This window comes from Macadamia integrifolia, chromosome 4, assembly GCF_013358625.1.
Source record: "Macadamia integrifolia cultivar HAES 741 chromosome 4, SCU_Mint_v3, whole genome shotgun sequence".
Taxonomy (NCBI): domain Eukaryota; kingdom Viridiplantae; phylum Streptophyta; class Magnoliopsida; order Proteales; family Proteaceae; genus Macadamia; species Macadamia integrifolia.
This window is the reverse complement of record NC_056560.1, coordinates 27,595,819-27,608,452: the sequence shown is the minus strand read 5'-3', so window position 1 is coordinate 27,608,452 and position 12,634 is coordinate 27,595,819. Positions and strand designations below refer to the sequence as shown.

At 35.2% G+C, this 12,634-nt stretch overlaps 1 protein-coding gene and 1 non-coding gene across 2 annotated transcripts; one reads left to right on the top strand and one right to left on the bottom strand.

The window, feature by feature from the left end:
* Positions 1-594: 594 nt before the first annotated feature.
* LOC122075704 lies at positions 595-6,234 on the top strand. The gene is made up of 4 exons (XM_042640841.1): positions 595-1,804; positions 5,232-5,396; positions 5,507-5,558; positions 5,649-6,234. Exons 1-4 carry the CDS (start codon positions 1,548-1,550, stop codon positions 5,736-5,738), a joined length of 564 nt encoding a protein of 187 aa, XP_042496775.1. The 5' UTR covers positions 595-1,547; the 3' UTR covers positions 5,739-6,234.
* A 1,869-nt stretch (positions 6,235-8,103) lies between these two features.
* On the bottom strand, positions 8,104-8,175 carry TRNAM-CAU. Its single transcript has one exon. It is a non-coding gene; the product is annotated as a tRNA-Met (tRNA).
* Positions 8,176-12,634: the final 4,459 nt, after the last annotated feature.

The following is a 12,634-nucleotide window of genomic DNA, read 5'->3' as shown; positions in this document are numbered from 1 at the left end:
GATGGGTCGACTAGCGATTTAGAGTATATATAATGTATTGTTGCTTGTTGAGAAAGTCATTGCATTTTGGGGGTTTTTCGAGCTAGGGTTTCAGAGCGAGTTTTTCCTTAGCGCTGTTAGGGTGTAATTTTTCTTCTGCATAGTAAATCATCTTCTTTTTCGCCCGAGGACATAGCACACCACCCTGGTGTATAAACCTCGTTAAATCTCTGTGTCGTACCGATCTATTGTCTCTTTATTATTTGTGTTTCTTGGTGTTTGATCTTACAAACTCCAAAAATTAAGAATTATCATTCTAATGAATGTCATCCCAAAGATTTACCAAACCAAATACCCCTAAATCTCTCTCTCTCTCTTCTCATATGTTTTAAGATTCTTTGAGAAGATGGACAGCCATGCAAAGGGGGTGGCAGAGGATCCAAGACAGTTAAGCGTAAGATAACCTCTTTACTGCACCGTTACTTGTCAAACTTAAACCCCAAGACAAGTAAGCTAAAATGGGTTGTTATCTCCGTGTCACACAATCCAGTAATCCTGTTAAGAGTGGAGATATAATATAATCGTAATATATATTAAATATGGATTAGGACTAAATATCCTCTGATGTTCCAAAGTAGCATGGAAGATTCCTATGTATGTGGCCTAATGGAACACGAAACGAATCCTCCTGCCAACTACCTGCAAATCTTTCCAGTTTCCAAACTCGTTCCGTTCGTTTAAGGGATTCTTCTCCCTCTCCTCTTCCTATAAGATAACAGATTCTCACCGGCAGACCCCAACAGTCAACCCTTGTCATCATCATCTTCTTCTTCGTCGTTCCCTTGTTCTTTTGTATTTGATTTTTTTTTTTTTTTTTTTTTGTTTGGGGGTTTTTGTGAAGGCTGTTGATTCCAATATTTGATGGAATTGAGAACTTAAAAGAATTTGTAAGATACATAGGGAATGATCATACCTGTAAAGAAGAAAATCTCAATCGATAGGTGGTTTTAGAGGGGTGGAAGCATTGGGGTTGCAGAGGTTTCGCCGGCCGTTGATGATGGGTTCGTTGAGAAATAGTTGATTTGGATCTCAGATTCGCTGTCGTCGGAAGAATGTGTGATATGGGTTTTGTAAGAAGATCGAAACTTTTGTGTACCTTGGAGTTGCAGAGATTTCATTGGCCTTGAGATAATCTTTTCCTCTTGATGGGTCGGTGGAGAATTTTTACTATTGGGAATTTGGGCTTCCGGAGACGGTGAAAGGCGATTTGTTGGGTATTGGGAATTCGTTTTTTCTTTCAGAGAGATTCTTTTTCCTTTTTTTTTTGGTAGATTATACTGTTTGGTCTTTTATTCTGAGAGCTTAGCTGGCTTTTGTTGGCGATTCTTTTACTAGGGTTTAGAATCTTAGATGTAGAGGATAAGGTTGAGATTGGGAATATTGATGGAGATTTAGTGGTGAGAATTTGAAATTCTAACGTAATCACAAATATACTTGGTGGTTTTTTGGTTGGTGACGGATTACATCATTCGTGTTCTTTGTGTAGTTCTATTCCATTGTTTGTGAAAATGTCGGGTGGGACACCAGTTGCTGGTGGATTAATGAGACAGAGACACAGTCAGGGATATGCCTCTAGTGGAGATGACCTAGAGGACGATGCCTGCTCAAGATTTCAGCAGACGTCTCCTCAAATCCCTAAAGCCAGGACATGGACTGAGGTTGTGGAGAATATTCTTTGGATTGCCTCTGCTGCATTCATTATCTACTTTGGTGATCGACATTCTAATCTCATATATCTTCTATGGCGGGATGATAGGATTAGGAGGTAAGAACATTATTCCAATTTCTTGATCTGTGTTCTGTTGTTGTTCTTTCTATTTCTCATTCTTCATTTGATTTGTGCTCTATAATATGAAGTTAGTGATGTTTGTTTTTCATCAATTCATGTATAATGGAAGACTGCCTTTCCTTTTTTTTTTTTACTCAATTTGATTGCAATAAAGATTACGATGAAGACATCTCTTCACTGCTATTCATACTTTCTTAATTTGGAACAAGGCATAATTTTTATCCTTTTCCTCAAAGTATATTCTATTGTTATTTGTTTAACTATGTATATGCCCATGTCTTTTAGTTAGTCTGTGTTTTGTGTATGTGTATTATATATTTGGTCATAAAGCCTCTTGTTGAGGGTGTGGTAAACAGTAAATTTTGTCTTGATGATCCCTTTTTTCTTTGTATCCCCTATTTCGGTGTAGTTAATTTTCATGGTGTATACTAATCTTCTACAGTGTTGAAACTGATGGAATATTGCCCTCTAATAAGATATTAAGGTAAAAGAACCAATTTGAAATTCAATCACATTTAAATGGGGAATTTGTATTGGTACTGTAGAAACTGAAACCTATAACAATGCCGAAAATGAATGGAAATAGCAAACAAACAATCACACAATGCAACACAAAAATTTACTTGGTTTGCCAAGATTGCCTACGTCCATGGTGAGAAGAGAATTGCTTCACTAACAAAGAAAAATAGAGTTACAGCGACTCTTTCTCACGCCTTCTCAGTTACAGAGAAAAAAACCCCTTGTTATAAATCGTATAGCTGTTACAACACTTCTTGTTTGCACTTTACTCTTCAGTGGAGTCAAGCAGCTTACATAGAAAAAAAAAGGTCTTTACCTCAAAGGTTTTATGGCTAGGGTAGGGGTGGATTGTGAGAAGCAGAAAAACCATAAAAAATGACGATTGTTTGTGGAGGTTTCCACAGAAAGACCCCTTGGTTCTGGCAAACGGATCACAATTACAGGTACCTGGGAGCATACCGATGGAATGAACGAAATACGAACACTAAAAATAATATAGTCATAGATCTTATGTTGTAACTTGATCATGAGCAAATATGTTGATGTTGTTTGCACCCACGAAGTATGGAAAGTGCCAAACTCATTGGGAACTACCCAGGGGTTTACAGCGAAACATATACATGTCCACTTTACACCCAAATTACCCTAAACCCTACAGGCTTTTAATGGCCCTTCAGAATCAGATCTCAAACCCATGCGAATACAAGACATCCTACCTCGAACAGGTACACAGTCACACACCACTATATTTGGGGGTGGGGGTGGGGGGGGGGGTGGGATAAGAGAGATCATGTGAGCCTAAGTTTACATTTTAGCTGACTTGACTTAGCTATCAAACTACTATAGCCATCTAATTTTTGGTACTTACGGTTAGAGTCAGAAACAGCCTCTCCGTGAAGCGGAGGTAAGGCTGCGTACATTATGACCCTCCCCAGACCCTGGCAGAATTAAATAGCTTAGAAACAGAAGAACCAGGAATTAATTCTATTCCGGAATGAATGATAAATATAGCTGGAGTAATGTTGAATCTGGTGACGTCATAATTTTTCTTGCAGCATCATACAATGTAGGGGTACATTGTCATCATGGACTGGTAGTCTAGGGTTTCTATCTATTCTGAAGTGGGACTTGCAAATGTGACACTTGGTCTTCAGCACAGGACACCCAAATGTCGGATCTGCTTTGAGTTGAAGATGGACAGAGTTTCATGCTCTTTGACTAGAATTGTAAAAGGCTATGGATGCAGTAAAATTAAGGAGCTACCAAGGCATACCAATGGGCTATCCACCAAGCAAACTTAACTGATTGCACAGTTGTAGTCCTCAAAGGGCTTTTCTTCTGTATAGGACCCTAAGTCCAACTCAACGGTCAGTTCTGCATCGAGCCAGATGGTATGAAGATAATCAGATCAGAAGTGGATAATGACAGAATATAGGAAGTGATAACATTTGTTAGATTGGAAGTGGATAATGAGTGGTAAATTTTTTGTAAAATCAGGATAGGAAATAAGAAATAAAGGAATCAGGAAGAGAAAAAAAGAATAAAAATGAGAAAAGAATTATAAATCAGCAGATATAGTTTAATGAGAGCAATGTGCAACTACATATCGTGGTAGTTACTTACTTTTAAGGGCAAAGTTAATTATCTTTAGGATTATAAGAAATAAAACGAATCAGAGGAAAAAAGAATAGAAATGAGAAAAGAATTATAAATCAGCTGCTATAGTTTAATGAAAGCAATGTGCAACTACAAATCCTGGTAGTTACTTTAAGGATAAAGTTAATTATCTTTAGGATTGTACGCACTTGGCAACTAGTTTTTTAGGACATTTAAAACTTCAAACTGATTAATGGAGAACCCTTAGGGAAGGGAGGGGAAATCAGGGTAGAGAGGGGGAAAAACGGAGAATCACACTCAACACATTCATTCAATAATCAAATCACTCTCTAAATCTTCAATCGATTACAACCAATATATAGGAAAATAGGAACATGAAATTAGAAACTTAACTGAAATGGAAACTAGCCTAAACTAGGAAACAACTATAAAAAGGAAACCAAAGCAAAGAAGTAAATCCTACTCCTACGTTCAAGTCTGGAAAATAAAAGCATGAAATAAAATACTAAGTAAACTACTAATTTTATTTCCAACCCTTGTTGGACCAAAACCCTGGGCTGGACCGGTTCTTCTTGGCTCTCGGCTTCCAAAGCCGGTCATGCTGGTCCTACCAAGAAAGGGCAGCCGTATCTGCATCACTGATAATTTGATTTGAGTAGTTAACCATCAAAGAAATAAACTATATCAGCTGAACTTCTTATAACAGTTCTCTTTAATGACTTACCTAGGTTTGAAATTTTGGATTTGAACCCCTTTTCGATTTCTGTCAAAACCAAAATATTTCGGAGAAATTTCGGTCCATTTCAACATGCAATTTTGATAGTCATGTTGTGTTTCAGTTTCAGTCAAAACGAAGATATTTTGAGAAATTTCGAACTATGCAAGTTATGCTAGGCTGCTGACTGGGGAATTGCCTTCCTTCTCTAAAAACTATTCTGCACTGTAGTCCATCTTACAATAAATACGATTCTCCCAATGGGGGAAAAGACAACCTGTAGGCTGCAGTAGACAACCAAATCACTGAAATCCCTCTTGAAGAATGCGTCTGCATCAGTTGTGAAATTTGACTTTCAGTCAGCCAATACAAAGTTCCATCCAACAATTGAGCAGTCTAGCTTCATGGCAATATGTCACAAATGTTAAAGATCCCTGTATGTACGTGTTAAAAAGTGAAGGCCTGGACTGCCAATCTATATATCCATTACTTGACAGAGATGAATTGTTATCTGATATGGTCAAAACTTAACTGCCTTTGTTGTTCTTGTAGGTGGCCTTTATATCTTGGACTGGCGAGTAATTTTTTGAACATTGGGATCATATTTTATACAAGTCTTCTGGGATGGGGTTTCAGGAAATCTGAAGAGAAATTGGAAATGTTGACTCCATCTGCTGCGCCTGTTGTGGCTGTACTTGGCCTTCTCTCCTATTGCTTGTAAGACAAGTCAAACTTTCTGTTCCATCTGTCCCTGTTTTCTTATCACTGTATGCTCTAATTCCCTAGGCCGTAGAAGCCCCTGCTGAAATTTTACCCTCCTTTTGTAGGTGGTGCTTTGCTTTGTGGCCAATTTGGAGTTTTCTGACCCTCCCTCTTCTGGTATAGGGTACCCTATTTTGGCTTATCATACAATATCTGTATAGCATGTAGCATTTATATTCTAACCACTGATTATTATATTTGTTGCAGTTCTCATTGTTTATGGCTTGCATGGTTATATCTCCATATTTGATGATTGGAAGATTGAGGCCTCAAGTGGATACACTTCGTACAGATTAAGCTTTTCTCAATGTTGAAATCGTAGAGCTGTGATGGCATGAAGTTGAGTAGAGAATTTTCTCTTGAAAAGCAGATGGGTGGTGGCGTCAGTCGCAGGACTAATGAATTCTTAATGTTCTGGTGATTGCCTTTCTCTGATGATGATGAAGATGCCAATGAAGTCAATTATACTACACATAGTAGATTTGTATCATGACATGTTAAACAAACAGATGCCAACGAGGTTTGCTTCTGAATAGGCTTTGAAAGGTAGATCCTCAGTGTTTCATTACTTCTTCAGGCAGAACTGAAAATTACCAAAGAAGTGAAACATGTTTTGTATTTTGGCAGTGGGAATGCATGCTGAGGTTTTTTAGTGTATTGTTTTGTACACAGTCCATCCTCATCAGATGTGGTAGCCCGTCCTTTGGTCTTTGAACAATTTTGGAGATTCATATCATGGACTTCTGAGTTGTATTCTTTGTCTACTTAGTTGAAATTGTTGATTTTTATGACCTTTCCCCTGCTCAAAAAGCTGTCTCTGGAGCCTGGACCATTATAAATCACACAAGGACACTAAAGAGAAAAATTTCAAGGGTATTTCTAAGCTAACAGGTTTGAGACTTATATTATCTGAAGACCTTCAGAAAGCCTGGTTAAATGTGTGAAATTTTCAACTGCAATACATATACTAACACCTGCATGTGAGTGGCATCAAGGAGGTAAGAGGAGTTGAACTTAAAATCATACACTTCCTGAGGCGAAGGTCCTTGCCAAGTCCGCTACCTTCTTAGGGTTATTATGGGCATTTGCTTATTCTGGGTACCCCTCTTTTTAGTATTCCATACTCGATATAGCCATATAGGTAAGCTCAGAAATTTCTTCCATTAACCCATTGTTTCAGATCAATCAAAGTCCTTTACAAAACACCCAGAATAAGCAAATGCACATAATAAAAGAGGGGTACACAACGTGGAAAATCTCTCCCCTAAAACTTTGAGTCTATGTTTACTCAAAACTCCCCTGCTCTCTTCTCTTCTTTCCTCCCACAGCCCGTTCCTGTGGCACCCCATTCCCGCAGACTCTCTCCTGCATTTGTCCCCCGTCCCTCCAACTCTCACCCCACCGCCACCTCTAGGTAAGTTCAGAAGTTTCTTCCACCACCCCTTCCTGCAAAAACCAGAGAGGAAATTTCCACTTCAGTGGCGGCCCTACCAGGGCACCCTTGTTCTTCCATTTGGAGAAGTAATGTGGTGAATCTGACCTTTGGGAGCTTTCACAAAAAAAATTAAATTAAATAAATAAATCTGACCTTTGGATATTTAACTTGTTAAAATTCAATCATTTACCTTCACATATAATGTCATATCTTCTCCTGTATGCCACACCTTAGAACTTACATGAGTTCACTCAACTTGCTTGCCACATGATAGTTACATGAGTTCACTCAATTCGCTTGCCACATGATAGATCAAATGAGGCTAGAAGTTCCAGGCTTTTTATTTGGCAAACGTTACTTGAATAGGACGTTCTAACCCAAATATTTGCTACATGGTAATTGAAAGGAGCCTAATTTCGTGTAAAGGTAGACTTCACACTCTAAAGTCCCTTATTTACATGTCAATTTTCAATTCAAACAAAGTTTGTCAAGTAACAAGAGAATGCTTGGGATTTCTCGAGAAATTTAATAATTCATTTCGCATATATGGGAGGATGATGATTGAACTCAACTTTGAATTTGACAAGTAATTAATTGAAGAGTCGTTATATTTCACTTTGAAATGCTTACCTGATTGTCTATCACATGGATTATGGTTTCAAAAATTGGATTGGAATCGGTGAAATCACCCGGATCATATCGGTGTCGATTGAGATTGATCCCAAATCTTAAACTGATCAACTGATACAACCCAAGGACAAAAAAAAAAAAAAAGTTAATAAAATTGATTTATTTATTTATTGGAGCGGAGGATAAAGAATGCTACACTTTCTGGTGTAGGAAACACTGACATAATATAGTGTGACTTACCCCAGCCCACCATGCATTGAAGATGATCCTACACGCCCTCCCATTGACCCACACCCACACATGGCAAATACTAAAAATCTGAGTCATTTATCACGCTCTGATCACGGTGGTATAGGAAATCTGAGCCATTAATCACGCCGTAAAGATTTCAATGAGCCATTAAGATTCCAATACTAGAAATCTGAGCCATTAATCACGCTTTGATAACGCTGGTAATGGAAATCTGATGCATTAATCACGCCGTAAAGATTTCAATGAGCCATTAGGATTCCAATACTAGAAATCTGAGCCATTAATCACGCGATAAAGCAATTCTCTAATACCCAAAAAAAAATAAAGTAAGAAAAAGTGTTTTAATATCAGAGGGAGGTTTCGATCCTCCGACCTGTGGGTTATGGGCCCACCACGCTTCCGCTGCGCCACTCTGATTCATATGTCATTGTTGGTGTAAAATTTTATTAAATATAAAATCATATTAATGAGAACAGATTATAACATTAATCAAGGTTTTTATCCTAGGTAGATTGGCTGGGGCCGCTGGGCATGGGTTACACTCTGGCTTGGCAAAGGGTTGTGATAAGAAATGTTCAATTTTTTGTGCTTATGGTACGATTAAATGATCATTTTCCGATAATTCATCCAACTCAAGGATAGCTATAATGTCTTGAAGCTCTTTGTAATGTTATAAAGTTGCTAACTCTTTGCGTTGTTTCATAAGTTCCTCCTAACGATCTAAGGTTGGAGCATAATTGCCGTTGAATCTAAAGGATCTACTACTACTGGATAGATACTTTTGACAGCAAATCCTCTTGATAGTATGGTAGTAGCGTCCAATAATTTCAACCCATATTGATCCAAGTGGTTCAACTATATGGTTCATACGCTTGATTAATTCAATTGGAAATTTTTTTTTTTTTTGGGTAAAAAATATGCCATTGAACTGAAACTTTTGGAGGACCCTTCCATATAGTAATATGTTCAAGCTTATCATTACAAATAGTATATGAAAAAAATAAATAAATAAATAAGACACACTATATAATAGATACTATGTGGATTAGAGATTATTATTATTATTAGTACATTCTAGGCACCAAAAAGTTCCAATTTATTTAAAGTTTATTACCTTATATTGGTATTAGAAGACACCAGTTCAATTATGAGTTTTTTTTTTTTCTTGGGTGAACAGTAAATCATTTTTAAATTACAATATGTATAGATAAAAGTATCTAAATATGATTATCAACATATATATATATATATATATATATATCATACTACTATATAAAAGTACGTACTCCTTGTCTTTGGTATACTTTTTCAAAATGACAAAAAAAAACATTTATATCTATAATAAAAAATTCCTAAATGACCAAAAAACACTGGAAAAAATCCCCAAATGACAAAAAACCCCTCAAAATGGAATATGAAACAAATATCATGATAAATTCTCTATAATTCTTTCTCTCTCTAAACGTAGAGGAGAAATGGGGAGAGTGGAGTATTAAAAAGGCATATAATTATAAACCCTAAATCCACTCATCCTCTCACCCCTAAAAATGGAAGATAAATCAAATAATAATAATAAACTCTATAATTCTCACTCTCTCCCTCTCTAAACGTGGAAGAGAAAGGGGTGAGTGGAGTATTAAAAAGACATATAATTATAAACTCTAAACCCACTCATCCTCTTACCTCTCAAAATGGAAGATAAAACAAATAATAATAATAAACTATATAATTCTTACTCTCTCTCTCTCTCTCTCTAAACGTGGAAGAGAAAGGGGAAGAGTGGAGAGAGAAATAGAGAGAATTATGGAGAATGAGGATGGAATGAACAATTATGGAGAGAGATATATCAAAATAATAATAATAATAATAAACTCTCCATAATTCTCTCTATCTCTCTCTCTCTCTCTCTCTCTCTCTAAACGTGTAGGAGAAAGGAGAGAGTAATAATTAATTATAATTATTAATTAATTAAATACTAAAAATGATTAAAAAAAAGGCATATAATATTCCCCCTTAAATCTCTCTCTCTCTCTCTCTCTCTCTCTCTCTCTCTCTCTCTCTCTCTCTCTCTCTCTCTCTCTCTCTCTCTCTCTTATCCTCTTTGAAAAAAAAAACGTGGAGCACAATGGAGGGAGATTCTCCATAGAAATAATTATAAATAATTATGAAAATATTAAAAAGGTAAATATAGAGAGAAATATACCATAAAAAAACCAATAAATAATAATAATAAACTATATAATTCTTACTCTCTCTCTCTAAACGTGGAGGATAAAGGGAGAGAGTGGAGAGAGAAGTAGAGAGAATTATGGAGAATGGGGATGGAATGAACAATTATGGAGAGAGAGATATCAAAATAATAATAATAATAATAATAATAAACTCTCTATAATTCTCTATTCTCTCTCTCTCTCTCTCTCTCTCTCTCTCTCTAAACGTGTAGGAGAAAGGAGAGAGAGTAATAATTAATTATAATTATTAATTAATTAAATATTAAAAAGGATTTAAATAAAAAGGCATATAAGATTCCTTCCTTAAATCTCTCTCTCTCTCTCTCTCTCTCTCTCTCTCATCTTCTTTGAAAAAAAAAACGTGGAGCACAATGGAGGGAGATTCTCCATAGAGAGAATTTTAAATAATTATGGAAATATTAAAAAGGTAAATATAGAGAAAGATATATCATAAAAAAAATGGATAAATAATAATAATAAACTATATAATTCTTACTCTCTCTCTCTCTCTCTCTAAACGTGGAGGAGAAAGGGGGAGAGTGGAGAGAGAAATAAAGAGAATTATGGAGAATGGGGATGGAATGAACAATTATGGAGAGAGATATAACAAAAAAATAATAATAATAATAATACTCTCCATAATTCTCTATTTCTCTCTCTCTCTCTCTCTCTCTCTAAATGTGTAGGAAAAAGGAGAGAGTAATAATTAATTAATTAAATACTAAAAAGGATTAAAAAAAAGGCATATAAGATTTCTTCCTTAAATCTCTCACTCTCTCTCTCTCTTATCCTCTTTGAAAAAAAAAACGTGGAGCACAATGGAGGGAGATTTTCCATAAAGAGAATTATAAATAATTATGAAAATATTAAAAAGATAAATATAGAGAGAGATATACCATAAAAAAATCGATATATAATAATAAAAAAATATATAATTCTTACTCTCTCTCTCTTTCTAAACGTGGAGGAGAAAGGGGGAGAGTGGAGAGAGAAATAGAGAAAATTATGGAGAATGGGAATAGAATGAGCAATTATGGAGAGAGATATATCAAAATAATAATAATAATAATAATAATAATAATAATAATAATAATAATAATAATAATAAACTCTCCATAATTCTCTATTTCTCTCTCTCTCTCTCTCTAAACGAGTAGGAGAAAGGAGAGAGTAATAATTAATTATAATTATTAATTAATTAAATACTAAAAAGAATTTAAAAAAAAAAGGCATATATAGAGAGATATATCATAAAAAAAAAAAACCCTCCTAAAATCTCTCATTCCATCCCTTACAAAATCTAAACATGGAGGAAAGGGGTATTTTCTATCTATAATTCTTTTTCTCTCACTCACTCGCTCTAAACATGGAGGAGAAATGAGTATCATTAATTATAATTATTACATATTAAAGGGATAAAAAAAAATAGGCACAAAATTATGGAGGGATTTATTGCATAAAAATGTATCTTTCAATGATCTTTTATCGACTTTAAAGGTTTTTACTGCATGTAATTCTTCCTTATATATACACAGAGAAGACAAAAAAATCAACTACAATATCTTAGGATTTTTTAATTTTTTGTCTCTTACAACAATAGCTCAAAATATTTGCACTCAATCTTTCTCTTATCCTATTTATTAGTTAAAAAAACGCTTCCCTCTCCTTCATTAGAAAATAGAATCTCTCTCCCCCCATGTATTTATTAATTTTTTCAGACGTTTCTTATTTTATTTATCAGTAAATAAAATCTCCCCTTTTCTCTCCCCTTTATTAGAAAGCAAAATCTTCCCTCTTCTCTCTCCTTCATTAGGAAATGTTCCTCTCCCCCCCCCCAAGTATTTACTACGTCTCTTATCTTATTTGTTAGTAAATAAAATCTTCCCTCTTCTCTCCCCTTTATTAGGTAACAAAATCAGGGAGTTGCGTCTCCTCTTTGGTCTTCTCTTCCAAAGCCCACAATCTGCTCTAAGAGAGTTCCAAGAGCTCCCTTTCTCTGTTATTTCTCTAGCTCCAAGTAAGCTATTGTAAGGTTTCTTATACAGTTCTTTAGTTTTTTCTTTTCCTATCCAATGATTTAATTTAAGGTATTCATCTTCGCTCCTTGATCCTATAATGCACTTCTTTTCTTCTAAAATTTGTTTGTTTGTTTTTTTTTTTTTTTTTTTTTTTTTTTTAATCTCAATTTTTATTTTTAATCCATACTTTTTAAATGTTCGATTTTCTTCGTTCATTTATGGGTTTATCGTATCTAATGTTGGGTTAATCCTCTAACTTGTCTCAAGTATGAAAGGACCTCAAGGCTTCATAATCTTTGATCGATTAAAGAAGTCTTTAAGGATTTCAGATGAAGGCACGTTGGGACAATCAAGGCTCTCACCACTGGTTGGGTTTTGTTTCGTTGCTTCTCTCATTCTTATTTTGAGGATTTTTTGCTTCGTAGGTTTTGATGTTTATGTTGTTTTTCTTTTGCAGATGTTAAGAAATTCTTTAAATAATGTGATCCTCGTGAGTTCTGTTTCTTATATGGGATTGGCGGGGTTTTGGTTTTAAAAAAGTAATAGTGACTACGATATTAATTTGGTTTATGGATGTTGTTAAATTATATATTTGAGTATTTGAGGGTTGCAATTACTAAGGTTTCA

Bases quoted from the DNA above. Each gene is read 5' to 3' on its own strand.
- LOC122075704 (XM_042640841.1), top strand. From the start codon at position 1,548: ATGTCGGGTGGGACACCAGTTGCTGGTGGATTAATGAGACAGAGACAC. The intron at 1,805-5,231 runs GTAAGAACATTA...TTGTTCTTGTAG, and splicing joins CGGGATGATAGGATTAGGAG to GTGGCCTTTATATCTTGGAC. The intron at 5,397-5,506 runs GTAAGACAAGTC...CTCCTTTTGTAG, and splicing joins GGCCTTCTCTCCTATTGCTT to GTGGTGCTTTGCTTTGTGGC.